We start from the raw sequence: 27820 nt of genomic DNA on the forward strand, positions 1-27820 counted from the left end.
CTCTTGCAGCATTTGATACTTCCACTTTTTATTAGACAGGAGGTAGCAGGAATTGGTTTGAGTTGTGTGGTGCTGGGTTTTTTTATGTATCAGGTTGTACTGGGCCTGGCTGGAATAATTTTCTTCATAGCAGCTCATGTGGTGCTGGGGTTCATATTTTGTGACCAAAACTACTGATGACACACTCATGTTCTGGCTTTTGCTGAGCAGTGGTTGCACAGCATCAGGACCTTCCCTGTTTCTCACTCTGCTCTCCAGGGAATAGATCTGTGGGTGCACAATAGGCTGGGAAGGGACACAAGCGGGCAGATGGCCTGCACTACCAAAAGAGTTATTCCATGCCATATAGAATCATGCTCAGCAGTAAAAGGCAAAAGAGGGAGCTTTAGGGGACTGACCATCTTTTGACTAGGAACTGGCTGGGCATCACTCTACCCACAGGAGGGGCCTTGACATCACTTACTTGGTTTTATTGGCTTCCCTTCCCTCTTCTTCTACTTCACTTATTAAACAAGTGCTTGGTTGTTTGTTTGGGTTTTTTTATCTGGATCCCCAAGTTTTCTTGCTTTTATTCTTCCTTTACTCTTCCTCAGTCCCACTGAGGGAGAGGGAAAATGAGTGACAGACTGTGTGGTGCTTGTCTACCCACTGGAGTTAACACACAACACAGGTATAAGAAGTGCTGACAGTTAACAATCAGTATGGGACCAGTATCTCTTCATCTCTATTGTATCCTGGTTGGCTGCATGAGTGTTTGATGGCTACCAAGGTAATACCACTTCTGTCACAAAACCCTGGCATTCAAAAATATACATATAGCTGTGTCAATGAAACTAAGGATATCATCATAGACTTCTGCACACAGAAGAAAAAAATCCTTTATAAGAAGGAATACATGGACCTGAATTACTGACTTTGAGAGGTTAGTTCCTAATACCTGCCTTAGAGGGGATAGGCAACCATAGTAAAATCCTCAAAGATCGGGAGACCTACTTAAAGAGGATGATGTCAAAAAAAAAGAAAGTGTGTCATTCTTGTTTGTTGTCTGGCTCATTAATGTTACATTTCCTTGCTTTTCGTAGCAATCATAAAAGCAAAAAGCTTACTCTTTAAAAAGAGCAGAAAAAAGCGCAACTTTTTCCTGTTATTAGATACTTCTAGAATATGCAATACTAATAAAAACCCCCAGGATATTTGTGGGGCTCCTGCTGCCTTGCCCCATAGAGGAAGGAAGATACTGGACTATAGAAACATAATTAATTGTGAGGAATTTAATTCTTCAGATGCTTAGGAATGTTTCCAACCCCTGCCATAAAGCACAGTGTGTTCAAGAAATTTCACAGTTGGGTCAAAATTCTTTGGCATATATTAAAGGGATGTTTTGAATCCTCTAAACCCATCTCCATTTAGCAGGGCACAAGTAGGAACAGTAGATACTGCAGATTTAAAATATTAGGCAAGATTAAATGACAAAAGCAGCGGTAATATTATAATACCAGTCTTTCTCCAAAAGATAACAGGAATAAGGGGATAATTAACATATGAAAGTATTTTGATCTTTTAGTTGTTAATGATCCAGAATCCTACCCTAAACACACATCATTGGAATAGGAGCTGTGTCATTTTAGTATATGGGAATTATGTGATACCATATCAAATACATACCTCTGAAACAGAATGAGCTCCATAGTAGAGTAATGGATATCTGGTGTAATCAAGTCCCTGCTACTGTGTTTTTGAAAGCTCTTGTTCTGCATTCAACACTTCTTTGCCATTTTTTTAACATTGCATAGAAAAACCCATCCAACGTCAGCAACTGATCTCTATTCATTTGAAAGAATCTTTTTTAAAGCTAAACCGTGGAGTTTAGCATGACCACAATGAGGTGAAACTAAGGTAAAGAACCTTGCCTCCTCACAAGGCAAGTTGATTAATGAAGTTGGTTGATTCAAATCCTCCACTAGGATTAAACTTAAACCACATTAGGTCCCTTTAGTTCTGGCATGTTTTCTCTTCCCAACTAATTACTAAAGTCTTTTATTGATAGTGTCCCACCTTGAAGCTAGTATGCAGAGGCATGTGGCATGTGTTGACCTGGCAGTTGCCTAGCAGGAAATGAATAACCTGCTGACTTTTCCTGGAAAAGCCTTGGGAAGCTACTGAGAAAAGCCAGAGATGTACCAATAAGAAGTGGCGCAAAGGGGGCAAATACTTTTTTACAGTATTTCCTTTAAAATTTACCTGCTATGATTTTGTACTGGTAGCATCAGCACTGATATGGTCCCCTGAGAAGAAAAATCCTCTTTCTGATATCCTGTGAAATCCCTAAATAAAGATCCCTTGCCAGGAAGAGGGAGCCAGTTTGGCCAGTTTTTCTGAAGCACTGTTACTAAAATTTGTGTGAGTTATAGGTGTTTTGGCTCCTTTGAGAATCCAAGCTCTCTGAACACCATTCAAAATCTTTCTTCTTAGCAGGTCTCTTATTTTTATTCTTTATCGTCTCATTCTTTTCCCAGCAATGTAACCCTCACAGGTCATGTGCACCAGAGGAAGAGGAGGAAGGGCAGAAGGTTTAAGGCAACCAGCCCAGGAGCCGTTCTCCCTTTCCTAGTCTCTAGGAACGGGTAGAAAGAAGCCTTCCATTACTGACCTGCCAAATCTGTAGCTCCTGGTTCAAGACTGGATTGTGCTATGATTAATGAAACATGTTTAGTAGTCTCATTTGAGCTTTTAATGGTCTGTTATCTGCATTATGGCTTTAGCATACACTTCATCATGATTGATAGCCTGTTTGGGAGTAGGAGGCAGGGTAGAAGTAGGGCTGCTTTGAAGTGTGCGCACTGAACAGAGAGAAGTGAAAATAGCTTGCTAGTACTAGTCTGGAAGTGCTGTGTTAATCCTTTAGGAATCCTTTAGGATATGTCTCTGTGAGGGCCAACACATGCACATGTACCTGAGATAGCTAACTGCACCGGCAAAGTACTGTGTTGTGCTGATTATTCCTGCTGAGAAATGGCAAAAATATACAGTGGCAAAATGGTGCAATAACACAGTCATAAGGGTTCCGCTACTTAAACAAACTAAGAAACCTTTGCCAGACACTGCAGTATGCCAGGTTCATTCACCTTTCCTTTTCTGTGTGTCTCATCCTTTTCTGAGAGCGGTAACATGCTACCGTTCTTCCCTCCATCAGCAGTAGGGTAAACACAGCTCCCTCCTGAATTAATCAATTTCCCATGTCTTAAGTTTAGTGGGAGGATTGCTGACATGCAGATTTGGATGTTATTTAGCCACTTGTTTTGCCAGCCATGATTCTGAAGGGATTATGTTGCAGGTGAGAGAACAACCTTCAGGAGTACCTAGCGAGCATCTACAATTTAAATTTAATGACCTTATTTAGTGAAGTACTTAATCATAGGCTGAAGTGTAAAAGCTCATGAGTAGTCTCATTGACTTCAGCAAGATTGAAAATGATGATGCACTGAGATACAGCATTGAGTTAGGGCTGATAACATCAGAGCCTGTCCTGGCTAATAGATTCAGGGCCAAGTGTTGCTCTCCACCAGCATCCTCTATTATCCCCCTCATTGAACAGTATCTGCCAAACATGGTCTTTCCAAGTGCAGAGGATGTGTAATGTACTAACTTCCTGTTAGGCCTTTGATGCTGAAATTTAAGCTGAAGCTTAAGATCATTGAGTTTAGCATTAGGAACAAGATGGAGCAGTCAGCAAAATGTCGCAGTTGACCGTGATGAACTGCTGCTGCTCCCCACTGGCACGTGCTATGGCAGACGATGCATGCCTGAGGCTACAGAGCTCAATGATCCCTAGAAATAAAAGCTCTTGCCCACAACTCTTAAATTCCTAATACTAAAATAGTTTTGTAACTAAACTTCAGCAGGTTAAATGTGTTTGTAGCAAATGAGGGAAGCTAACTGGAAGTCTCGGGCTTCTGTAGAAAATGAGTTTTAATCTGACCTCTTTTACTCCAGTTTCTGAGCTCTCACATGTCATACACTGTTCGTTTAATCATTTTGATCAATTTTTTATGAATGTCAGGAATATGTTATTCTGTGAATATGTCACCTGTGAAATATGTCCGTCTGAACATGCACCTATCAGTTGTCACTGGCCTTGCTGTTGTATCGCATAGATGTGAGTTTTGTCATCCAGTTCTTCTTCTTCCTGGGAATGTTCACGAATTATTCTGGTCATTTAATGCATCCTAGCTCTGCATTTTGTGGGTATCCATTCTTGGTAGCAGCAAATCTGTCAATTTAATTGCTTTCTCTTTAGCCTCAAACTTTTTCTCATTAAGTTGGTGAATAATCATCTTGTGTTAGTGAGGATACTAGGACGGAAAAGTCGTTACTGGTTCTCTTTGAATTCTTTTATTTAATAAAATGAACTATCTAAATAAAAATCCCTCCCCACTGTTTCCTAAATGCTATTACTTCCTGTTAGGCACATGGGAGCTTCAGCCTGCTTACTTTTTAATTAAAAGTAAGTTTTCAGCTGCATCTTTCATCATCAGAATTTTCTGTCACCTTGAAATGAAGGCTCTGGCATTGTCTTTTAAATTATTGAGCACTGGCCGACTAGGGGAGTTCAGTTTAGAGTATAATTAATCTTCTTAACTACTCTCATCAACCTGACTGTCCAGTCTGCTATGGTTTCAGCACTCCTGTTTGCTGTCCCTCCTTTGTTTTTCTACCCACCAATACATGTAAAACATGGATATAATCTTTCTGCATGCTTGCTAATTACTGAATTCTGTATTCTTTGTGTTCTGACACATTACAAAACATTTCCCAAGGTCGTGTCTGACATGAATAAGTTGGTGTAGAGAGTTTTTCCTTTGTCTTTTTTTTAGCAGAACTTGGAGTTGAAAGCAGCTTTGCTGGGGGAGTGACTTTAGACCCTCTGGGAAAACGTTATGTATCTTTTTTTTTTCCTCTTAATTTCACTGATTTGCAAAAGATCTAAAAAATTAATCCTTCAAGCAGAGTTGAACTAATTTGAAATCCTAACAACTATTTAGACTCTTCTGTTGAAATGGGAAAAAAGGTTAGTGATTTATACAAATTAATGTTGTCACAGTGTATTGGCAAACTTTGTTGCTCATGAAATAAGTTGTTAAAAAATCCATAGTGGGATTGAGAAGGAGAAGAGCAGTTCCACCGAGTGGAACAGCAGGGATCTGAGCTCTGCTTCCTAGCTCTGCCGCAGACATACGCGAGCACTTTACTGCCTCTGCAGTCCTGGGTCCTGTTTGTGGTTTCCTTTCTCCTTCCCATTTTGTCTTGCCTAGTTATTACATTTGTACAGCCCCTAACACTGGGTAAGCTCCCTCTGTACAAATAAATTGTCCACATAAATAAATATTTTCTTCACTGAGCCCTTTTTACACTGGGAATCCACAGTTCCCTCTGATTTATCTCATGTTTAGTCTCAGTGGAATAATTGTGCAAGATTTACTGTGAATACCTGAAGTTGTAGCTGTCTGTTTTCATTGTGGTTCTCAGATGCTATTGTCTGTATACCTGAATCATAGCTGTTGGACACTTTAGAGGGCAAGTACCATTTTCTGTGAATTTTAACATCTAGGGCCACACATGATTCTGGTGCTTTCTACCTTCAGAGTTTCTTCCCATGAAAACATCATAATAGATGTACTCTCACAGTGATCAAGCAGCAATTTACACATTCTGCTATGCCATTCTGGTATAATTTCAAAAATAGTGGTTGGATTCCTTTTCACTTGGGAAAGTTGTTAGTTTTAATTTAGCTTGCTCTTCTAAGGAATAAAACTTCGGCTGTTATGGATTAGAATTCATGAAGCCCAGTTTCCTAAATGGCGAATCCTCTCCTACACAGCCCCGTGCTCCGTGGAGCATGCCTTGGCCAGAGGATGGCTTGCCAGCAATCCTGTTCTTGGTCTGACAGCTTTCCTCACCAACTTGCCCAGAATGGGAAAGTGGAAGGTTGGTAATCAGCAGCAAAGCCAACAGTCAGTGTTTTTATGAGTAAATGTATGAAAAACAGAAAAAGTGCTTCATTCTTCTGTAGTATAAATTTACTGAGCCAAATTCTAACCTGCTACAAGTTGGAATGGCTCCATTTGATATAAAATAAGTCATACCTGCTTGCTGTATCTCAGTATTGACTCCTTCAAGTCAATGTGTGTAAATGGAGGGTCTTCATTCCCTGTTACATGATCTCACATTGCCAAATCCACTTTATCAGGAATCACAGCAGCTGCTATTGCTGACATCTAAGACCACCATGTTAAGTTATTTTATTCATCTGCCCTTCAAAACCAGAAGTGCTGACAAGTTTCAAGGACTTGACAGTGGTGGTGTTCACTAGAGCACCCTTGACAGGTATCATCCAAGGACACACATGCTCATACAACAGAACACATGAAATTTTAATCCAGACCCAGAGACAGGTTTCATTGCTCAAGTATGGTCCACAGTACAAATTGAAGTTCATAAATGGAAATAAATCTGAGAAGAGATCAACTTCCTTGTGCAAAGGGACAGGTACCAGGGATTTTGTAGTGTCAAATCTAGACTGAACTTAATGCTCAAAGCTGCTGCAACATGGCTATAAAGTGGCATATTCTACAGAACAGTCCACTAAAAAAAAATTAAAAAACCCTTAAACTATGTGGTGCACTGAATTTAGTCCTAAGTTATTCATCAAATTTGTTAGTCTGCAAAAAAAAAGTGATTGACATACTCTGAAAATCTCCATTACCTACAATAACATATTCTGAAAATCTCCATTACCTACAATAACCTTAAAAACTTTTTCACAAGCCTCTGTGGTTATCAGCTCCCCAGCAAATTCACTATACCACACTCTGTCTTCCCATAGTTACCAATTAGCCTAATCAAAGCAGGCCAATATAAAGGAGGGTTGGATTTTTTTCTCCCCTTTCCAGTCAAATATGACCCACTTACCACTCTTATGCAGGAATGTGTCTCAATCTGTCACCATGGAAATCATTTATGTCACAAATGTGAGATTGTTGAATCAGTTAATATGTCAGGCAGGTAGACCAAGACTAATTACAAAGGAGAAAAATTAAATTTAACACACACGCATTTATTGACAGTAAGTAATGATGGGAAAGAAAATTAAGCAGCAGCTCATGATTGTTAAGTGGTCCAGAAGAAATACATCGAACTTCTTATGAAAGCTGCTATAAGTGTTTAAATGACTTTTGGATTATACTGTGGAAACAGTATGTACAGTATCATACACCTTATAGCTTACTACAGACCTGCACTCTATAATTCTTATTTAGAATTCATTTCCATTAGCAGTTCCATATGCTTGTTTCAGATTTTTTTCCCTCACTGGTACATTTTACAGTTACAGGCATATTTATAGCATTAGTTTCTTTTTCATTAGCAGTGACTTACTGATAGAGTATATCCAGAAATTATTGGAATTATTGAAAGAAACTATTTTCTTTATTATATTGTTCAGCAGTGTTAACCTAGTTTGTGCTACGTATGCATCTGTGCAAATGAATAGTTGTGTGAACAAAAACTCACCAGAATTACTGAATGTTATGTCTTAGTTTTTATTGCACATATATTCACATAGACTCTTCATTTAATGTCTGTTCACACAGCATATTTGTTACTGGGTTTTGCTGTTTTTGAGGAGAAAGAATACATATGCTGTTTCTCAAACAGTAGAGTTGGAAAGAAATTATAATAAAAATTTATAATATTTGTTTTATCTAACTTTCCTTCCTTTCCCCTTCAGAAAATTATTTACTTTACCTTCCATACAGCAGAGGGAATAATAAATTTTAACTGGAGGTAGATTTTTCTTCTTAGTTGTCATTTAAAGGGATTCTCACAAGGTTTGTTAGACCTAAAAATCAATTCACAGTACTTTGTTCTTTGATGCATCTGCAATGGTTTTGTACAAATGATTATTTTTTTCTTTTTTGTTATGGCTTGCAATTAATAGAAGAAACAAAAAACTCCAAAAGGATTGATTTGCTTTCTGCAATAAGAAGTAGACATCCACCATGAAACGTGGCAACACCCTTATCTTCTGAAGGGAGATAGTAAGGATTTGCATTAATAAGCAACACAGTTCTTCCCCACTGGGCTTTCTTCCAGCCAAGATACTAGTCCAAATAAAAAGAAATAGCTTGAAGTCATTCCATCCTAGTTGACAGTGGCTAGAGAATTAAGTCCAAATCCTTGTATTTTATCCACCAATAGATTATTTCATTCCATTCTGCAGCCAAGTGGAGTCAAACCAAGCTCAGATGTTCTTTTCTCAGAACAGTTTGCTAAATGTGACTTTAAAAAACATTTTCATGGAAGCAACAAAATTTCACTTTGCTGCAGCTCAACTACAGCTTCAGATGTTCTTCAGTGCAGTCTGTAAAAACTCTGGGTACATGTCTCTCAGCTTTCCTTTCCTAGGTTAGCTCTGTCTCATAGTTGCTGATGTGGGCAGTGAGAGGCAGAGAATGTTTTGGACCTACTGATCTTAACTCAGCAAATCTTTGCAATGTTGGTTCTCCCTTCTGGTACAGCAGAAAATAAATCTCAGGTGGAAGAGCTGTGTCTTAAATGTGGGTTTTGCCCTTGTTGTTCTCAGGGGTCAAAATATCCTTTGTTGTACATACAGTATTTTTTTCTTAAGTAGCCAGATTTTCCTTACTTCCACCATTGTTTTTGTAAAACAAAAATGTGACAATCCCTTTTCTCTCTCTGAGTCCTCTAGCAGACTGCTAATGTTTAGTAAGAGTTTGCTGAAGTGACTGTCAGCTTTACATTAAGAAGAATCCCTGTATGTAAACCTCTCAGACCATGGAGGGACACTACCTTTCTGTCCTGGTGGCTGTCCTTTTTCTGGTAATGCATTTGCATAATATTACAGTCATCTTGGTTGGAGGAGAAAAGTATGCAGGGAGATAACTTTCAAGGTACTTCGATTTTTCCTAATGCTCTTGCCAGTGAGTCACTGCTGTTTTGATCATTTTGTTTTTTGAACTACAGACTCAATAGATTGAGAGAAGCAAATGAGGGGAAGTGTTCTTCTCTCTTGCAGCAATTTAGAAAATGATTTTCATGTTTCATCTACACAAAGATGATTTAATTAAACACTTTAATCCTGACCACAAATAATTTATGTAGGGGTTCAGTGAGAGAAGCCCAGCATTGTATTGTCATAGCGCATTTACTTAATCCTGTCGTACCTGCTTGATAATTACTCCCTCAGATCTGTCCTTGCATTAGCTGCAAAATTAGCTTAGAGGACTTGGAGGAAAAGAGGAGGGGAAAAGTCCTTCAAATTAGTTAATAATTTATGATTGCTCTTGAGTCAGCCCTGATTCAGTCTTTCTGAGGGGTGAACCTTCCCATCTGTTGTGAAATGAAATAACATTAGTACTTTTCAGTTTCTAGAGCTGCTCAGGATCTGATAATGATATATAGAAGGTCTTTTCTCCACCTCCAAAACAGATAATGATCTCTTTTTAATGCCTTTGTGTCTTAAGTCACAATCTCACATAAATCTTGCTTTCCTTCAGTGCAGACATACTCACACATTTCTCTTCTTGCAGGATTGATCTTATAAGCTTAAATAGGAAATTGTTTATTTTCTTTTCATGGAAAGACAGGAGCTGAGTTCCTCTTCGTGTGGTGATAACAAATGGAAGGCTGTCCCAGAATTTGATCTATGCCTTGGAGTTTGTTTCCTCATGCAATTAGTGTGCTGAGCCTAAGTGACAGAATAAGAGCTTTAAATTTAGTCAGAAGGTCACATTCTAGAAGGAATAAAAAAACTGGCATCTCACATGTTGTAGAGGGAGTCTTGTGTCCTTTTACTCTTTTTTGTTGTTTTGAGTATGTAAGTACCATTGAAAATGTTCCCTACATTGCTTATGCCGGTTTACAATCCACAATTGACAATCCATATTTTACAGCATTGAACACAGAGAAAATCACACAAACTAGAAAGACAATAGTCTTGTGAAGAAGAAGTTAATTTCTGAAAACCCTTAGGGCATGATAGGGAACAATTGTAGGCCCAAGCTGAAAGTAGTGCTAATGAAGTGGGGAGTTAAGAAATTTCCCTAGGGGGAACGCTTATGTCACTGTAATGGAAGGAGGCTCAAACTGGATGGATTAAAATAAGAGTTAGTAAGATACATTTGAAAAAAGATATGTGCATAGATGATTTTGCAAGAGTTATTCTGAGCCACCTACATTACCTTTTCTTAGTGAAGAGGCAGGTCTGTCTGGGACTACACAGTTGGATTTTATGAGTACCATGTTTGTGCACCTCCAGGAAAGAATCATGGAGAAAGAAGATCAGTTTTGCCTTTTAAAAGGGCAGAGGTGGAAGCTAAAGTGAGATACTGAAGGGAGACTTTCACAAATCTGTCAGGTTATTGAATCTGTCCTCAGTGCTAACAAAGGATTTACTTTTTCTAGAGATTAGAACAGATTAACTGTAAATGTCCCATTTACTGGATGCTTTTGGAGTCATAAACTGATGTCCTGACAATTTTGCTAGGAATGATTTAAGAAATTATTGCCATCATCTCTTCAGTACTTTTCCATGAGCTGTATTAATAGATTTTATGGGGACTCATTGTCCCTCTCATTCTCCATACAGCCATTATAGAGGGCCAGTGAAAAGGGCTGCAGCTAACCCTGATGCCTGTACACAGAGATGAACTAGGTAGGCAGTAACTCCTGCCATGGGGTGGTAATTTCTCAAATTAGTGTGCTTGCTTCTGCAGCACTTATATGACTGAGGTCTGAATTAATTCTTACAGTGTTAAACCAAATGGAATCAAAGATTTCATCACTACATTTAACTGGGTCTTACTGATCTTCTCAATACACAGCCAAATTGTCATCTACATCACCCTTTTTTTGACTTACTGCCTTTCTGATCTGCACATACGTATTAATTTGTTGCTATTTTTCAGTACTTGAAAGGCAATCCATTTTTAATTTGCTAAAGTATTAAATGTGTTTCTGTTATAATTTATATTTATTATGGTGCTTAATGGATCTGCAGCATGACTGACAAAAAGGCAACATCAGTGTCCACCACATGGAACCAGCCAGTGAAGGGTCTGATCTGTCATGTGATTATCTGGTGGATGAGGGATTTCTTTTTTTCTTCCCTAAGGAAGACAGAGAGGGAAGCCCTTTGTTTTGTAATTTTTTTTTTTAATGCAGAAGAGGCTTATGGTACAGATAGGTTGTGGATAATTATCTTACTAGTACATTTTTCCCTTTTTAAGAGCAAGCAAAATGTGTCATGTAACATCTGTGGTTATGAGGGAGTAAGTTAGCCAAGTCCATTTTACAGATTTCAATTTTTATATTGTTTTCCATCTTGTCCTTAAACAGATGAAGAGGAAAATAAGTAAAGAGAAATTGACTCATATATGACTTCCTGTTCTTACCCTTTTGATTACAGAATTCACTGAGATGCAAAATAGATTCAAAATTCATAACAGCATTTTACTGTTTCATAAAAGAAATGTTGCTTACACTCCATGCATTAGTAGAGATTAAGGGGGGATTAACAGATACCTTAACTTCCTGCCCTTTGCATGCTTTCCTGCAGTGGTTGCACAGCTGGTTTCCTGCTTCTTGATGTCTTCAGAATTCTTAATACTTTCATGCCTCTCTCTCATTTTATTGTGGAAATATGGTTTATCATATCTAGACATTTTCGGTATTTGAGCTGATTATTCAGATTCTTTAGTAATTTTGAATGAAAGCTTGTATGCTTTCTATAAAAATCACTTTAAAAAAGCAGTTAAATTAGGCTCAGATTAACAAAGGGACAATGTTGTTTAAATTTAAATCTAGGTGGAGTTCATACATGCAATTAATAAAGCAGTTCACAGAAGTTTTTCCAAGCTGCTGATAGACACCTTGTTTTTAACCACAGCACACGGGCATTTTAAGTTCTGCTGCTGTGCCTGCCTACAGATGCTATTGTTTTGGTGAAGCCAGACAAACACTAGCTATTTTCAGCCTAAAGCCATTTTACATCTTGCCTCTCCTGCACATAACCTTTTAGAAGGTCCAAACAAGTTGACCTCATTACAGGGGAAGAGGTTGTGGGGTGCTAGTGCGACATCTTACATACTAATGTAGGGGAAGGAGCGCACGGCCAGAAAGGGGGAGGGCCTGTGTGAGAAGTTTGAGTGATGCTTTTTCACAGATGCAGATGACATGTGAGGCAATCTGCAGTCTGACCGGATATGAAGCCCTTCAGCTTTCAGGAAGAGAACCAAAAAGACTCTTCTAAACATTAGGACTGGTAGACTTCTGCACTCTTTTTGCTTTTTATCTATATAATGTCAACTTCATCCAGCCGGCGAACTCCCAGTAATGAACTCTGGGTCTCTCCCCATCTGTCTCACTAAATGCCACTTGGAACAAGCACCTTTTCATTTGACAATAAAATCAATGAATGAAATATTAGAGGCTTGAACGATATGATGTGCAGAATACATTATGGGAGTTGTTGTGTTTCAGTAGACAGCAAGTCTTGCCCTTTCTTCTCGTTATCATCAACAGATCTACTTAATGAAACTGGCACCTTCTGCAAATCTCTCACCTCTTCGCTTTTGGACTTTAACTCTTTTGTTACACTTTAAAGACTCTCTGACTCAGAGCTGTGTGATAAAATTCTGTACTTTCTGTGTACTATTGGGCTCATATTTTTCAGCTGTTTGTCTCAATTAAAGCCACTAACTAGCTAATTAAACAACAGAGAGGGAGAGGGAGCTTAAGCTGATTTTCATAACACTTGTTTTTATCCCTTTACTCAGATGAGACAGCCTTCTTCCTCTTTGCTTAGAGATTCTTCAGAACAGCAGGAATCACTCAGTACTAAGCCAATAAGCAGTGGAGGAAGGGAAATGTCAGTGCTGAGGTGGACTTGTGTTAAACATTCTAAAACCTCTGGAACTATCCACAAAGACTGATCTGCAAAAGACAAAAAATGGGGGGGTTTATGGCTTTTTCCAAGCCTTCCTGGATTCTCCATCAGGAATATAAACTGCTTCATTGTCATGCTAGCAAAATGTGTCATACATGTAGTAAACAGCCATCAACTAAGTTAATGAACTAATGCTTGCTAGCAATCCATAAGACATACTGTGCTATTTAATTGTGGAGCTCAAGGTACTAAGCTCAACTTGACCTCAAGGTGGCTGCATAACTTTATCTTTGTGCCAGTCTTGACTCTGTAGGTGTTGGACAGGGTTATTACATGATGGCAAAACTAAGTCAATGCTATATATGATTTCAAGTTGAGTTTACAAGTAGACACGTATTCAGCAAGAGAATATCTCATCCACTTTACCCTATAAATCTAGATGTCTCCAGGGTACAAGTTAAAAGACAGAGAAGGACAAAGAGAAAGAATGGTTGTGTTAAAATTTAAGAGCAATTCTCTGCACCTTTATTAGGTGTTTGCAGTCCTTTGACAAAACAACTTGCAACACTGTCAGGATAAAATTTTCCATTTTGTTCTCCAGGTTATTCTTTTGTTCTTATATGCACATCCACTGTTTAGCCTGACTGCAGAATTGTCCCCTATTTCAAGAGTCTCCTGCTCAACAAAGAGGTGACCCATCTGTCATTTCAGGGAAGAAGGAACAGATCCCAAGACTCTTGAGCTTGTCACTAACTCACGAGGCTTCTGGTACAGCCACTGTTTTGTAGTATCAGGCAGAAGTATCTCTTATTCTGTAGGCTCAAAATGCAGAACAGTAGGTTATTGTTTGGTATCAGAGCTCTATCATATTTCCTGATACATGTTTAATTGTGCTTAATCATTAGGTGCGAACAAATGTTTGCTGTGCCATCTTACCATCTGATACTGCTGATGCATAAATAATTCTTAGTGGTAGTGTTTGTGAGCTCTAACCTGTCTTGAAGCCCATAATTAAAAGGATAAAGTGAGCTGTTTACACAAGCCAATTGTCAGTATAGTAAGTGCCATTAATAGCATTGGCAAGAAGTGCTAGGTAGGTAACAGCATCTTACTGCAATCTGTGTCTACTGAAGAGACAACTCTTGAATTTTCATCTGGAAAAATTTGCAGGGGCTGGTAAAAGCCACATAGCCAAAGGGAAATGCAGAGCTTGTTTATTTTTTTAAAAGAACTGAACCCAACAAAGGGGAAAAGTAATGTCAACATAGTTGGATTTCAACACCACATACAATAACTTGGCAACTTTTTTCACATTAAGTGGGTGACTACAGCCCTTTTCTACTAAATATGGCCCTGTTTTTTTCTGATTTGTTTTGGGTTTTTTTTTAAACTTTTCCCTAGAAAACCAATCCTTTTCATTTTGTTCTTCTTGGAGTTTTTTTCTGCCACTGTTTCTACATTCTGGGATTTCTCTTAATACTTTCTCTTACTTATGATACATACCTACTGATTTCTTGCTTACAAAATTCCTGGTGTGTCCATTGATTTAGAAGATTTGTTTCTTTTAAATAAAAAGAAAGGGGGTTTAATATCTTACTGTTTACATATGATAACTGCCCGAAAGGATGAACAGTCTTCAAAATATTAGAAAACTATTATTCTGTGTATCTAATTCATTGCTAGTAAACAAGTTTACAATTCCAACAACCTCGGACAACAATCACTGAAACCTGTTGAAGTGTTGTGACGCAGTGGTGTTGCCCTCCTTTTACAGATCAAAAATGAGGGATGAACAGCCAGCTTCTAACCTCTGTTACCTGGTCTGAATCTGAGTTGAGAATGTTCAGTTAACAGAGGCAGCTTAAGGTTTACGTTGCTATGGCTGAAATATGCAGCTGCCTGAACATCAAAAGGAAAGTGATGAGACATGCCTGGAATCCCAAGGGATGTACCCAAAGTAAATCTATGGCAGGGCAGAACATAGCATTCAGAGATGTGGCAAGGAAAAACTCAGCCATCAGTGGACCCAGTAATCTGACAGCTGCTCGGAAGGCTAGCTGAATGGCAATTTTGAAATGATGACTGGCAGTGACAGTTCAGGCACTAGGCTATCATAAAGGACGTAGTCTGTCGGTATCAAAAATCAGTGCTTTGGGTCTCACAAGTCCTGGCATCTGTTCTTGGATCACCACTCACCTTCCTGGTGACCTTGGAAATGTCACTCCATCACCATGTGCCTTAGTTTCTCCTGCTTTAAGGATGTCTCTCCTTAACAAAGTACTACTACTGAAAGGCATAGGAGATTTATTGATTACACATTGCAGCCTGCTGCTTGGCTCCCCATTACTGAGATGTGTTTCACAGATCTGTTTGTGCCAACAAAAATGTGCATATCAGGACCTTATCCTCTTCATAAAATCGATGCACATAGGAAAGGCAGAGTCATGGTGCATGGATAGTTACTTTCATGGTCTTCACACACTTCTCCAAGACAGTTTTATTGCATTATCTTTGGCAGCAAAAAAGAAAGCATTTTTTGTTCAGTACTCACTTATTCCTTCATAGCCCAAATTCAAGCAGTGCTTTTAATAGCTTGTATGTTCCTGAAACTCTGGGCCCTTTCTCTCAGTCCAATGCCTAAATAATAGAAGTAGTGGATTTGAATTGACTTTGTTCACAAGGATGTTTTGCTGCCTTCAAAGAAAGAAGTTTTCAATTTTATAAGAGTGTGGGGTTTTATATTGAGTAGATTAAAAATTAAAAAGGACACCACAATAAGGGAAAAGAACTGTTGTTGCATGTGATCTTTACACTGCCATTGGTGTGAATAAAAAAGTGAGGTACAAAAAAAACAGTGAGTACATCTCACTGACTTCCTGCAGCCTCTTTAGAAAGAGCACTTACCAGCTAGTAAGGGTTCGTGTCAAGTCTCCTACTGCTGTTAATTAGATGTCAGTTCTGCTGGGACAATTTGTACTATAAACAGTGACATAAAAACTGAGGTAAGGATGGGCTGGCTCAGCAACACGTGAAGCTGGTGAAGCCACTCTTCTAGTCTAGCTTACAGTTCCACAACGATTTCAGTGGTCAGGCTCATTCTTCCCCAGACTCCGTGCTAGAGCACATTTCGTGGCAATTTGTTGGGCATATCACAGAATCACAGAATGAATCAGGTTGGGAGGGACCACAGTGGGTCATCTGGTCCAACCTCTCTGCTGAAGCAGGGTCATCCTAGAGCACGTTGCACAGAATTGCATCCAGACAGTCCTTGAAATATCTCCAGTGAGGAAGACTCCCCAACCTCTCAGGGCAACCTGTTCTAGTGCGCAGTCACCCATACACTGAAGAAGTTCTTCCTCATCTTATATAAAGTGATGAGATCCCCTCTCAGTCGTCTCTTCTTGAGGCTAAAAGGCCCAACTCTCTCAGCCTGGCCTCATAGCAAACCAACAGAAACTTCTCCATGTGTCCAAACTGTAATATCTCTGAATTCTTCTTAAGTTACTGGCAGCACAGGAATCCTGTCATCAACCCTGCACAAAGCCTTGCCATTGCCACAGAAAACCTCAGAAAGTTTTGTTCCAAAGTAAAAGGTTTTTTCTACACTTACTCTTGTGCTCAGCTGCTAAGAGTCCATTTCCCTGAAATTCTGCAGATGAAAGTGCTGCAAATATTAATGATAGATTTACTAGCTTTGCTGTGGTTTGCTGGACTCCTCACTGTCCTCTTAATTTTTCTAACAAGCTCCTTGGAGGACACTAGAAGATGCATGGAAACCCAGTATATTTTCTTCTCTTGATTGATTTAATTCTTTCATCTTTCCTTATGAAGATTAATCAGATTTAGGTCTTTACCCCAACCTTTCTCAATCTAGTTCTGTATACTTCATCCTCGTGATCGCCTTTTATGTATGCCTTTTGAATCCTCCCTCCTACCACATACAAAACACTTGTCACGTTTCTCTCTATACACTCTTGATGAGTTACTCTCTTGTCTGGTCCATTACTGTAACTTCTTTTGCCCTTGTCACATCCCCATCTCTGAGTACATCCCGAAGTCATCTGATACCATTGCTTTACATCCTTGTTTCAGCATTGCCAGAGTCTTCCTTTATTCCTTTCACTAGCTCCTTTCTCTTTCACTGAGTCAGCCTAGCTCATCTTGACTATCTCTACTTGATATACTATATTTTTCTCTGTTTTGTTTACCTACCATCCTTTCTTATCAGGTATTCACTGCTGGTATCTTTTCTGTTTCTCCTGACACCAATGTGGTATCCAGCATGATGCTCCCCTGGAACCATCCTCTCCTCTCCCAAGACAATCCTGCAGTACCTTCAGTGAGCTACTCTTTGGCTTCCTCATCCAAGCTGCTCCTTAATAACTGTCCATGTAGCTTCTCTTCATGAGTATTTAGTCCACTAAGAAGGAATAGTGGTTACTGGGAAACAGCAATGTACTTAATGCAAATGAGATATCAAATAAAAATGTTTAACTTGTGTGGGAGTCATTTTTCCCTGAAACTTTACGTTTCCCTGTGTAAAAGAGAAGTCTTTCACAGCAGAGACTGCCTTTTCCTATACTTGCCTATATATATTTGCACACACGTGTCTGTATATATTTGTGCATGTATATATGTATGTGCATGTGAATGTGTGCATACAAATATAATGCGTATATCTGGTATATGTATGCAAACCTGTGAAATAAATGCACAGTAGAGGTTAAAGTATCCAATTCTGTTGAACAAAGTGTATCCTATACTGTACAGGCATGTGAGATGATGTTATAATCTGTTTCTGGGTCCTGACACACTTGTGCTACAGTGCACACACAAGATTTCATGTATGTATTTTGGATTACCATTGGATTCATTTTACCATTGGATTAATGGTAAAATTTCTAGAAAATTTAGAGAGGAAATAAACTGCTGAGGAGTTTTGTGTTTGAAACATATTTTCATGATATTTGTTGCATGGGAAGACAGAGTCTCTTTTGGGAATGAGAGAGGACATAGCAGTAGAAGAGAGGGATAAGCTTGGGAGCAGGAGGAAACATGAATTTATATAGACTGCAAGAATTGCAATGGGCAACAGTAGTGAGGATGGAAATCTTGAACTTGACAGTGATTTGAAGAGGTGGAAGTAGTTAGAAGTACTACTTCTAACTTAAAGTAATTAGTTACTTAATGTAGTTAGAAGTAGCAAGACAGAGTTCTGTTCTGTTCTCCTTTAATAACCTTTGCTTACTTATTATGTTTTTAAAGGCTGAAAACCACTTTGCCCTTGCTTTTCACTTTAAAAGCCTCTACCAAATGCAACTAAACCTTGCAAATCCAACAAGCACGAGAACTGTGCTGAAACGGATCTTTCCAGAGATATCAGCTCGTCCTTTGGCCATGAGCGATCAGAAGGCGGCACCCCAGCCCTTGTTACCCCTTTAATATGCCTTTTTATTTTCCCCTTCCTGGAAACAGTCTAATGTCCTGAGAAAATGCATAAAGTGCTCGTAGTGGGTCCATTGCTATTACTGTGGTTGCACTTGGAGTCATGTAAAAGCCACTATAGGTTTAAAAAAAACACAAAAAACCACAAACAAACAAATGAACAAAAACCCACCAAAAAAACCCCAAACAAAAACAAAAACAAACAAACAAAAATAAAGAGGGGAAAAAAAAAGCCTTCCATCTAAGAAGAAGTTGAAAGTAGTTGTAATAAGTATAAATTTTTTACTCCTATTTTTATTGTTTGTAGTAGCAAAGTACATCAAGGCAAGAGCTGACGTACTTAAGGACCTTTGTACCGCAAACTAGAGAAGATAATATACTCTAAAACTGGGAAAAAATCAGGGCAGAATAGGAAAACATTGTTCACAGGCACCAAGATTGGCACCAGATGAAACTAGCAGGTACCACACTTAACATAAATAAAACCTGTCGCTTCTTCAGACGTGTCATGCATGTGTCACTGGAAGCCAGAGGACCACTATTAAGAAGTGCCACCATACAGCTGCACTGTTCTGCTCCATGTTGTGCAGCTGCTACTCCCTGTGCTCGGTGGAGCTTCAACCTGGCCACATGCTGCTGCTCTTATGCTTTCAGTAGGAACTAGCCCACACTCAGAGGACTTACATTTCCAATATGTGAGACATGCAAAATTGAAGAGGGGTAAAATTTTATTAAGGGACAATTGAGCAAGAGGCTGTTCTGTGACCTGTTCGATGTCACCCAAGAAATCAGTATTGCAGCTGGGAGCTGGAGTCCCCTTCAATGCCTGAATTACAGTGTAATGCTTTCCCCCCCATTAGCCACCAAAAGACTGTGAAGTAAAAACAGAATTGAAGGCATTGAGTTATCAGGTTCAGAAGTATTTGTTTTTCCATGGAAACCTCCTCCCAGCAACAGCCAAGCTTTTGCAAGGAGAGAAGCACCTCTCATCGTGCAAGAGCTGTCAGGGAGCTGTTCTGTGCAAAATGCTGTCTGCAGCTGCCTTCTGGAGAAGTCTCAGCTCACGGCCAGGCAGCATACAGCCCCGCTCCTGGCAATTCAGCTGTAATTCTGCCTGTGCAATTATTTTTCACTGCGGTCATGCCAGAATCATAGCCTTGTTTTCTGTTGTCTGGCTGTTAGTGGTGATGTATGAAGAAGTAAGAAGGACAGCTTAATTTTCATAAGCTAACTTGTGCCTGGAGTAACAGAGAGTGAGAGGAGTGCACTTAATCATAGCTGCAGGGCCAGAACAGAAAATGATAGAGCTTTTGCTGTTAGTTATGGTATTTTATTATAATAACTCTTAGGAAGAAGAAACCAGCAGCTCAAAATGCTGAACGGTTCAAATTCATTATGGTAGCCACTGTGTTCTCATCTGCTGGAAGAATAACTTACAGAAGTCTTTTATGCCTGCTTTTTCCAAAAGTTCATGGTGGGAAGGAACTCTAGTCTTTTTCCCCAGAAAATCTGAATTCAGATTGTAGTATGATCAGAGGTGAAATGAACCTGGTGATAGTTTCCACAGAACTGCAGACACCTTGTGGGGAAGGCGTGAAAGGTGGCAGAGGGACAGGTTGGGCTGGTGGATGGTCAGAAAGCTGTGGGCAAGGCGAGCATTCCCTGTGCCTGCTTGACACCATGCATCACTTTAACCTTCTTTCCATAACTTCCTAATGCATTTGAAAAAGTAAATAACTAAGTGAACTAACTGGTAGGGGTCAGATACACTGGATAGATATTCTCATAGTGATTCATTAATATTGAAAAAAGTAATTAAAGCTTTGAGTGAAGCATTTTTAGTCGGTCACAAATGGAAGGACAAATCTTATGATTTTATTTTGTTTGAACTTTTAGATACATAAAATAATGTGTTCTATGTGGTATATATTATGCATCTGTATTATGTGTCACATTGTTTTATATGATTTAAAGTGACGAGGGTTGCACATTTTTTATTTTGGTATCTTCAGATCAAAATATTTGGGGAATTTCATCCAGAAAATATTTCTGATTTTCTTTTTTCTATATTGATTCAGAATGAAAACATTTTTTGGAAACATTAATATTTGCTATGCAGCTGAAGTTCTGGTTTCCCAATTACTTCTGATTTAAGTCAAGATCATAGAGGCAATGTAAAGGGTAACAAAAATATATTCTTCTTTGGCAGAGACAGCAACGCTATTCCAGCCTAGAGAAAACAGAAATAAAATTAGAGAAGATGCAAAGCATATCTCCATAATTTTCTCCAAGGTGGCTTGGGAGACAAGTCATCACATCTGCCTAGTAGGCTTTTATGCACCAGTAAGAGTTACAACAGCCTGACAAGTTGCATAATGCTGTACCCTAGGACAGTACATGAACATGTACGCACTCCCAGGCCATTGCAAAGGCAAACTAAAGCATGTTAGCTAACACATTTTCCTTTGTATTTGTGACAAGCTAAAAGGACATGTACAGGCAGTTATTCCAGCTCAGTTGATACACAGTAAGACACATTATCTGATCCATGTATCTAAGCCCTAAAGCTTACATGATGTTAATTTCTGCCTTTATCCATGTATATTTGATAAATATATCAAACCTGAAGGAACACTGGTGAAGGCATGATTTTTTATGGTGTCTTCAAAATTAAAGGGAAAAAGGGGAAGGAAATTATACAGCTACAGTAAATACAGGCAAACATAATTTCCTGAGCCTTTTCAGTTTATCTTGGCATGAGAAATAATAACTGAGAAATAAGTGTTTGGGAGGTACATTATTAGAACTGAGATTTTGCACTGATAGGTGGGAAAGGAAAATCATTAACAAGTAGCAAGGTTTGTTCTTTTTTTATTATTCATCTACTTAAAGCCTGAACTCTGTGGCATGATGGGCATTTCATGGGGCTAAAATAATTAAAGCAGACTGATGTTCCATGGTAAGGAAGTTCAGTATCTGCTTCCTGCAAATGGAATTCTAACATTTCTTTTGATGTTAGCACTACTATCCTGAGAAGGATCTGTGGACTGCTGAGTTGTGAAATGTGCTGTTAGATTATGGGCAGGGACACTCACTTCCTACCAGCTGTGCCAATCCATTCCGGCCCAGCTGCACCTGCATTTTTTATTGTTTTTTTCTTTCTTCTCATCCTTTACTAGCCATGGTAGTTTCTTATTTTGATTTATTCTACCTCAGCTGTAAGGGAGTGGTTATAAAGAACAGGCAGACTTCCAGGATGGAGTCAGCAAGTGTTGGTTTAAATTTTGTCCTTTGGCATCTTTTTGCCTAAGACTTCTTTCAACCAGTTGAGATCCCTTTCATATTTCCTCACAATATAGCTTGTGGTATCTCATGCTCTCTAGTGTGTTCCATGTGTCTCACAGGTTGAGAGATGCTGTAGTTTATTTGTATGAACAAAGCATCACTGGCTTGGGATACATTTGCCTCTAACTTGTAATTTCCTTCATTTGCTTGTGCATTGCACTCTGTTAATATTACCAGTTTTCAGTAGCACCCATGGGAAGATAAATCTGTGATGGTCCTTTTGCTCTCCCCCAGATTTTCCACCTTCTTGAAAAATGACTTATGGAGTATAATGTGAAAAATTATATATATATATATGATATATAATAGCAAAGAGGAGACAACATTAGAAAATTAGGTCTGATGAGGAGTGCCATGTTGTCATTAGGGTAGAGTAGGATGATCCTGAAGTAGCATGGAGCGGACTTGGTAAGCTCTCAAGGTTGTTTTTAGATTGATTTCCATTCACTCCTTGAATGCTTTCACAGTGTTCTGGTTTATTTGTTATAAGCATTGGCCAATCTCTGCTGCTCACCCTCTTTGAAGCAGCATTTGAGATACATGTGGGGGTTACTGACATTCACCTGTGTTATAAATACCACAGGGGAGTATCACAATCACTTTTCAACCAATTATAAAATTGAATTAATCACTTTTGTCTTTATGTCTTGCTTCTCAGCCCAGTCTTGTCGTGGGCCATACTGAAATTTTAGTAATACAGCTGTGGTCTTATGTAAGCAACATATAATGATCATTTAATGCTTTCAGTGCCTTGCTGTGACCATACACCCAATTTTATGAGCATAGCTGGGATTTTAAAATGGCCTTCAAAGCGTGCTTTCTCATAAGGTTGCAAAATAACTTCCAGTACCAGTCTCAGTGCCCTCACTGAGCATGTCCCTCTGTCCAAACACCATTCACTTTCCCTTCTCTGACTGGCTCCAAATGCAGTTTTCCCTCCATCCTCTGTCACCAGAGCATCATTTCAATCACTTCTCTTATTTAAATTTTATACAGCACATTTCAGGATAGATAATTAAGTCCTTATCTATACAAACATTCACTTTTCAGTTGATTTTTAAGCAGTACAAACCTTCTAGACACATTTGATTTAAAACACATTTTACTCTAGCTGAAGCCAGCTGCTAATCAATGTAAGATAAACTGAAATAAAACTGAAATCATAATTTCTATGCAGCATTCTACACAGGCCTACCTAAATGACTTTTAAATTGCTCTCTTAAATTAAAACAGTGCAACATTCTTTTGTAGGTAAACTCATAGAATCAAATATTTTTCTGAACAAAAGGGATTTCCTTTGTGACTGAGAAAAAATCCCTGAAACTTGTAGCAGGGAGCACGGGAAGAGAATAATTTGTTATACTGAGCCATGTTCTTCAATTATATTATCTCCATCAGAGTATGAACAGATCTTCATATTAGATGATCACTTTACCAACACTTACTTATCACTAGGAGGATTCTCCATCGTTGTATTCCAAAATCAAGCAGCATTCAGATTTGTCTGGGTGATATATTTCTGTCAGCTGACAAGGGTTCCCACAGTGTTTATTTACCCAGACTAGCCAGGGGAGAAGGAAGAAATGAGCTGTGCTAGGCTTGCTGTCTGTTACATAAGCAGGCTCCTTCCCAGTGCATGGAAGGAGCCAGCACCCGACCTTCTGTCTTCTCTTTCCACTGGTTGTCCCTCTCCAGATTTCTCTTTTGTTTTCCATTGATTGACTGTCTTCTGTCTCATAATATGCTTGCAATTTGCTCATTTCCAGGGCAGCAAGTTCTTGGCTTAGTAGAGAACCAGAGTGATTGGTATTTGGGCAACCTTTGGAAGAATCATCGGCCCTGGCCAGCACTTGGGCGGGGCTACAACACAGGTAGGACCTGAGGGTTTTCTTCAAATTAATGTTTGCATTGAGCATGCAGTCTGTTTCCTGGTGTAGAGAGTATAGAAAGAGAAAGATGTGGTAGTTTACACCTCCCTCCCTAAGCTATGGCTAAATTTGTCTTTTAAAACAGCAAAAATTATGCAGTGTCATGCCTTTTGGAGTTTCCTGTCTTCTTTAAATGGTGTTAGAAAAGATTGTGTAGTGTCCTTTGGGGAAGAACGGAGCTTTTCAGCAATCTGACAGATCCTCAGCACATCTCCTTCGAGATTTCTGTCCGTGATGACACGTATGTAGGCCCAGCAAGTGGGAATGAATAGGAATTGAGGCTCATTTTCTGTAGAGAGGTAAATGGTATCACAAAATGTCAGCCCAATAAAGATATAACTCCTGCAGGACAGCAACAGGGTCATAATTGTCCTAATAAAATGCAAGCTATTGGCAATCAATTTCTGCTGCCATGAGAAAGGCACTAGATCAGAGAATTTATTAGGTTACAAAAGACAGGTCTTCCCACTGATTTGTGTTTGGTGTGTGTGAAAACATACCAGGTGCATAAAGAACACACACATACATCTAAATCATTTCTGTGGTAGGCTTTACATGCTGATGCAGTGAGTTAAGTTCCTTCTCTATTTGTAATAAAAGGACAGAACAGATGGTGAAGCCTCCATTTGGAACAGATGAGTCCATTTAAATATCCCTGCACTATCAGAAAATTATTCACCATAGTAGTGGTTTTGCTTCACAGAAATATATTGGTTTGAATTAAACAGACTAACTCGAAAGAGTTGCACAAGTTGTGGTAGGGTCATCTGTATTTCTATATTCCTTTGTATATTTGCGGGAATCCCACTAATTTTTGTGAATTTATATTTCAGTCCCTGCAAAGCATCTCTAGTCTGTGAAAAGCTTCAAAAGAATAGCCTAACACAATGTGGATATGGATACAAGATTTTGGCAGAATAGGTTTGTTTCATGGTTCTCCACTTGCCAGAATTGCAAATAGAAAGGCTAGATCTGCTCACTGCTGTTCCCAGCCCCGCAAAAACATGAGACAGAGACAAGTTTCATGGATTTGTCCTGAAACCTGAAAGCTTACATTACACACAACTGAACTTGTTGATGTCAATTGTGTTTGCTGTTATGCCACAAAATAGTATCTTTTGTTCTGCTGAGAGAGGACCACCTCATATAGTTATCTGCTTTCTGCTACATTTTTGCTTTTTCCTTTCTGCCATTTTAATGCTGATAGAGAGAAACGTGGCACAACCACATAACGATAGAATAACCCAGAGATGTATGGTGGGTAATATCTAAAACGCAATTATGTTAAAAAAGTGCTATAAGGATTTAATTTATATCGTCTTAACTTACTGTTTCAAATGGTTTATAGGAATACCACATGCCAGTATATCACATAAATCTTCCACTGAAAACAAAAATAACTTAACATCTGCAGTCCTTCACATAGATTGCATGTGTTTATTCTTGTATTAATACATACCTACCAGGCCATGCATGATCCCATAATCCTGCCCATGATTTTAGTCTCCTCACAATTGCAACTCACCTGTAGTTATAAAAACTTTTTCTTTAGAAAGAAAACCAGAAGGTAAATAAAGTGTGGGAGATTGACAAGTGATCATAAGAAGTGGAATGTTGTTTTTTCAAGTATGTGGAACAAGAGGTCACTGAGTGAAACAGTGCAACCTCTGAGAAGTAGGAAATTACGTTATTGACAGAATCAGCACCCTTTACTATAATTTCTTGATTGAATTCATTGTTTGCCTCAGTAATCTAGGAGAGATTGGAGCTATAAATTTCTCAAGGAAGATGAAACTGGAGCTTGTTTGATGCATTCATTGAATTGAAATAATTGACACTGAATGCAACACTGTGGCTAAGGAGGATGCAGAAAACTAAAAGGTGGGGGCGGCAGGGGGCACAGAAAAGAGAGGCAATATCTCTAAGCAAAACACTCATGAAAGACAGTGGGCCAGGAATGGGAAGACATAGAAATTCAGGTGCCTAGAGCTGTACTTAAGAGTAAAAGGCTCCCCAAACCCTTGAAACTTTAATGAGCTAAACAGAGCTGGATCAGGGAGAAGCTCTGAGGCAGATTTTGCTTTTGCTCTTGGGAGAGTATTTGCTACAGACTTAGGATACCATCCTAACAAAAGAGATTTTTATGTGAGCCTCTTCAGCCCGACCTAACCCTGGCAGATTTGATGCAGAAGCACCCCTCAAAGTCAAAATTCTTCCACTACATCCTCCCAGTTTCTGAAGGAAATAATTTCTGTTTCACTCTTATCTTTCTGTGTCTGAGCCACTCTGGACAACATATATGTTGGGGGAGTCTCAGAAGACAGATATATTAAAGGCAAAGGTATGTTTATTCCTTCTCTGCTAGTTCTTTAAACTCAATAAGCATGTGTATCCTCCTATTCCTGTGTGCTTAAGCCAAATTTCCTGACAGCCAATACAGATTTTCAAGGAAAGATTTTGTTTGTTTTTTATTCTTCTTCCTCATTTGCACAGGCAGATAATCCAAGTCATGCTTTAGTCCATGATAATGTAATTGTAGGACAACCAGACCAAACTCAAAGTCGTTAAGTGACAATTTAATTAGTGTTTAAAATGTTCTTAGTTAGAACCATTCTTTATTTGTGATAACACTCTTCCTCAAGCCATTTTAATCACAGTTCCTTCTGTACCACAAAAGTAACCAAGTTTTTTCTGTACTTCACTGGCCAACACTCAGTAAGCTGCTTAATCAAATACTCTTTTTATATATCATCCACTCCATGTTGCTTGTCTACACTGAGTTTAACTCTTACAGATTTCTTATACTTTAGTTAAAGCACACTTTTCATACTATACAACCTGTATTATCTTTCACTGACTAAACTGTGCTTTTGAAAGTATTGCCTGAGCCACACTATGATTTTTCTCTTTAAAGATGTTAAACTGACAGGTCCAGAATTGCACTGTGTGGTTTGATGTTCATTTCTGGAGTAACAGTCATCTTAGTCCTCAGAAAAGTACATTGTCAAAGAAATTCTGAACATAAAAGCTTTCAGTACTTTGTCTGCCTTATACTTTCCATCATAGTGAAGAACAGCTTTTAAAAGCAGTTTCTGGTGACTATTAAGACTTCAGGCCACTTCTTCAGCTGGTGTGAATCACCCCTGGCTTCTCTGGCTTTAGTGCAGCAGAGCCAACTTCCACCAGCTGAGAATGGACTCCATGCCTCTTAAATGGAGCTTTAGGATGAATATGTGACTGCAATTTGGGTGCCAGGGGAACATTTCCAAAAGCTTTGACCCCAGGGATTTCAGAATCCTAGACTACAGAAGCGCATCCTAAGGATTTGAGGCTCATCTGAAATGCACTGGCTCAGTGCATCTACCAGATACCGTAAGGAGGTGTTTCAACAGCTTGAGCTGAGGATTCATACTCCCACACTGAGAAATGTGACATTACCAGACTTGTGGATTGGGAACAGAAGGGAACGGCTAGCACCTAACAATTGCTAGGCTACATGTATACCATGCCTTATTACTCCCATGTTTGTAATGACTGGAACAACGCTAGAATGAACCTCTTTCCTTTATTGTTTGCCTGAAAAAAAGGACACATGGAAGTCGAATTGGAAGTTGGAAGCGTATGTTATGTCATTTTTGCATAATATTTAACAATTTTGAATGATAAAAGATAAGCATAGAGTAGACTTTATATGAAGTAAGTCTGGATCAAATCTTCTGCTTCTTCATGATGGTACTGTGCATCTTCAGTGCAGAAAATAAATGACTAGTGAAACAGTGCAAAATGGGATGGTGGTAGACGTGGAACTGCCTGTGGTCCAGCTCCAGAAGCCTGATAACAGCTTTCAGCTGAGCTCTACAGGCTTCTGCTCATGACATTATGATAATTGTTCTCATGTATATTGGTTGCTTGAGAGTGGAGATTTTTTTTGCATTGTCTCAGTGAATGAAGAAGTCATAAAACTCATGGTTTATAGAACCTTTGAATATCCACCACAGGGGCCTGACCAAGCTTAGCCATGCCCTTTCTAAATGCCATTGCAATATTCCTGTCTCCCATTACATAAAATATTAGTCATATTTGGTATAGGAACTGGTATCATTAAGCTTGGTTGAAAGGACAGGAGCAAACAGATGAA

The 27820-nt window shown here is 38.9% G+C and overlaps 1 protein-coding gene across 6 annotated transcripts in view; it reads left to right on the forward strand.

Moving 5' to 3' along the window:
- LARGE1 (LARGE xylosyl- and glucuronyltransferase 1) overlaps positions 1-27820 on the forward strand; it is a 283712-nt gene that overhangs the window by 193644 nt on the left and 62248 nt on the right. For all 6 annotated transcript variants that reach the window (XM_027680371.1, XM_027680373.1, XM_027680375.1 and 3 more), the window contains one exon: positions 23521-23625. In XM_027680371.1, coding sequence (XP_027536172.1) covers positions 23521-23625 — 105 coding nt within the window. The remainder of the gene's footprint in view (positions 1-23520; positions 23626-27820) is intronic.

Source organism: Neopelma chrysocephalum, unplaced genomic scaffold, assembly GCF_003984885.1.
Source record: "Neopelma chrysocephalum unplaced genomic scaffold, ASM398488v2 Primary Assembly neopelma1_59, whole genome shotgun sequence".
NCBI lineage: Eukaryota > Metazoa > Chordata > Aves > Passeriformes > Pipridae > Neopelma > Neopelma chrysocephalum.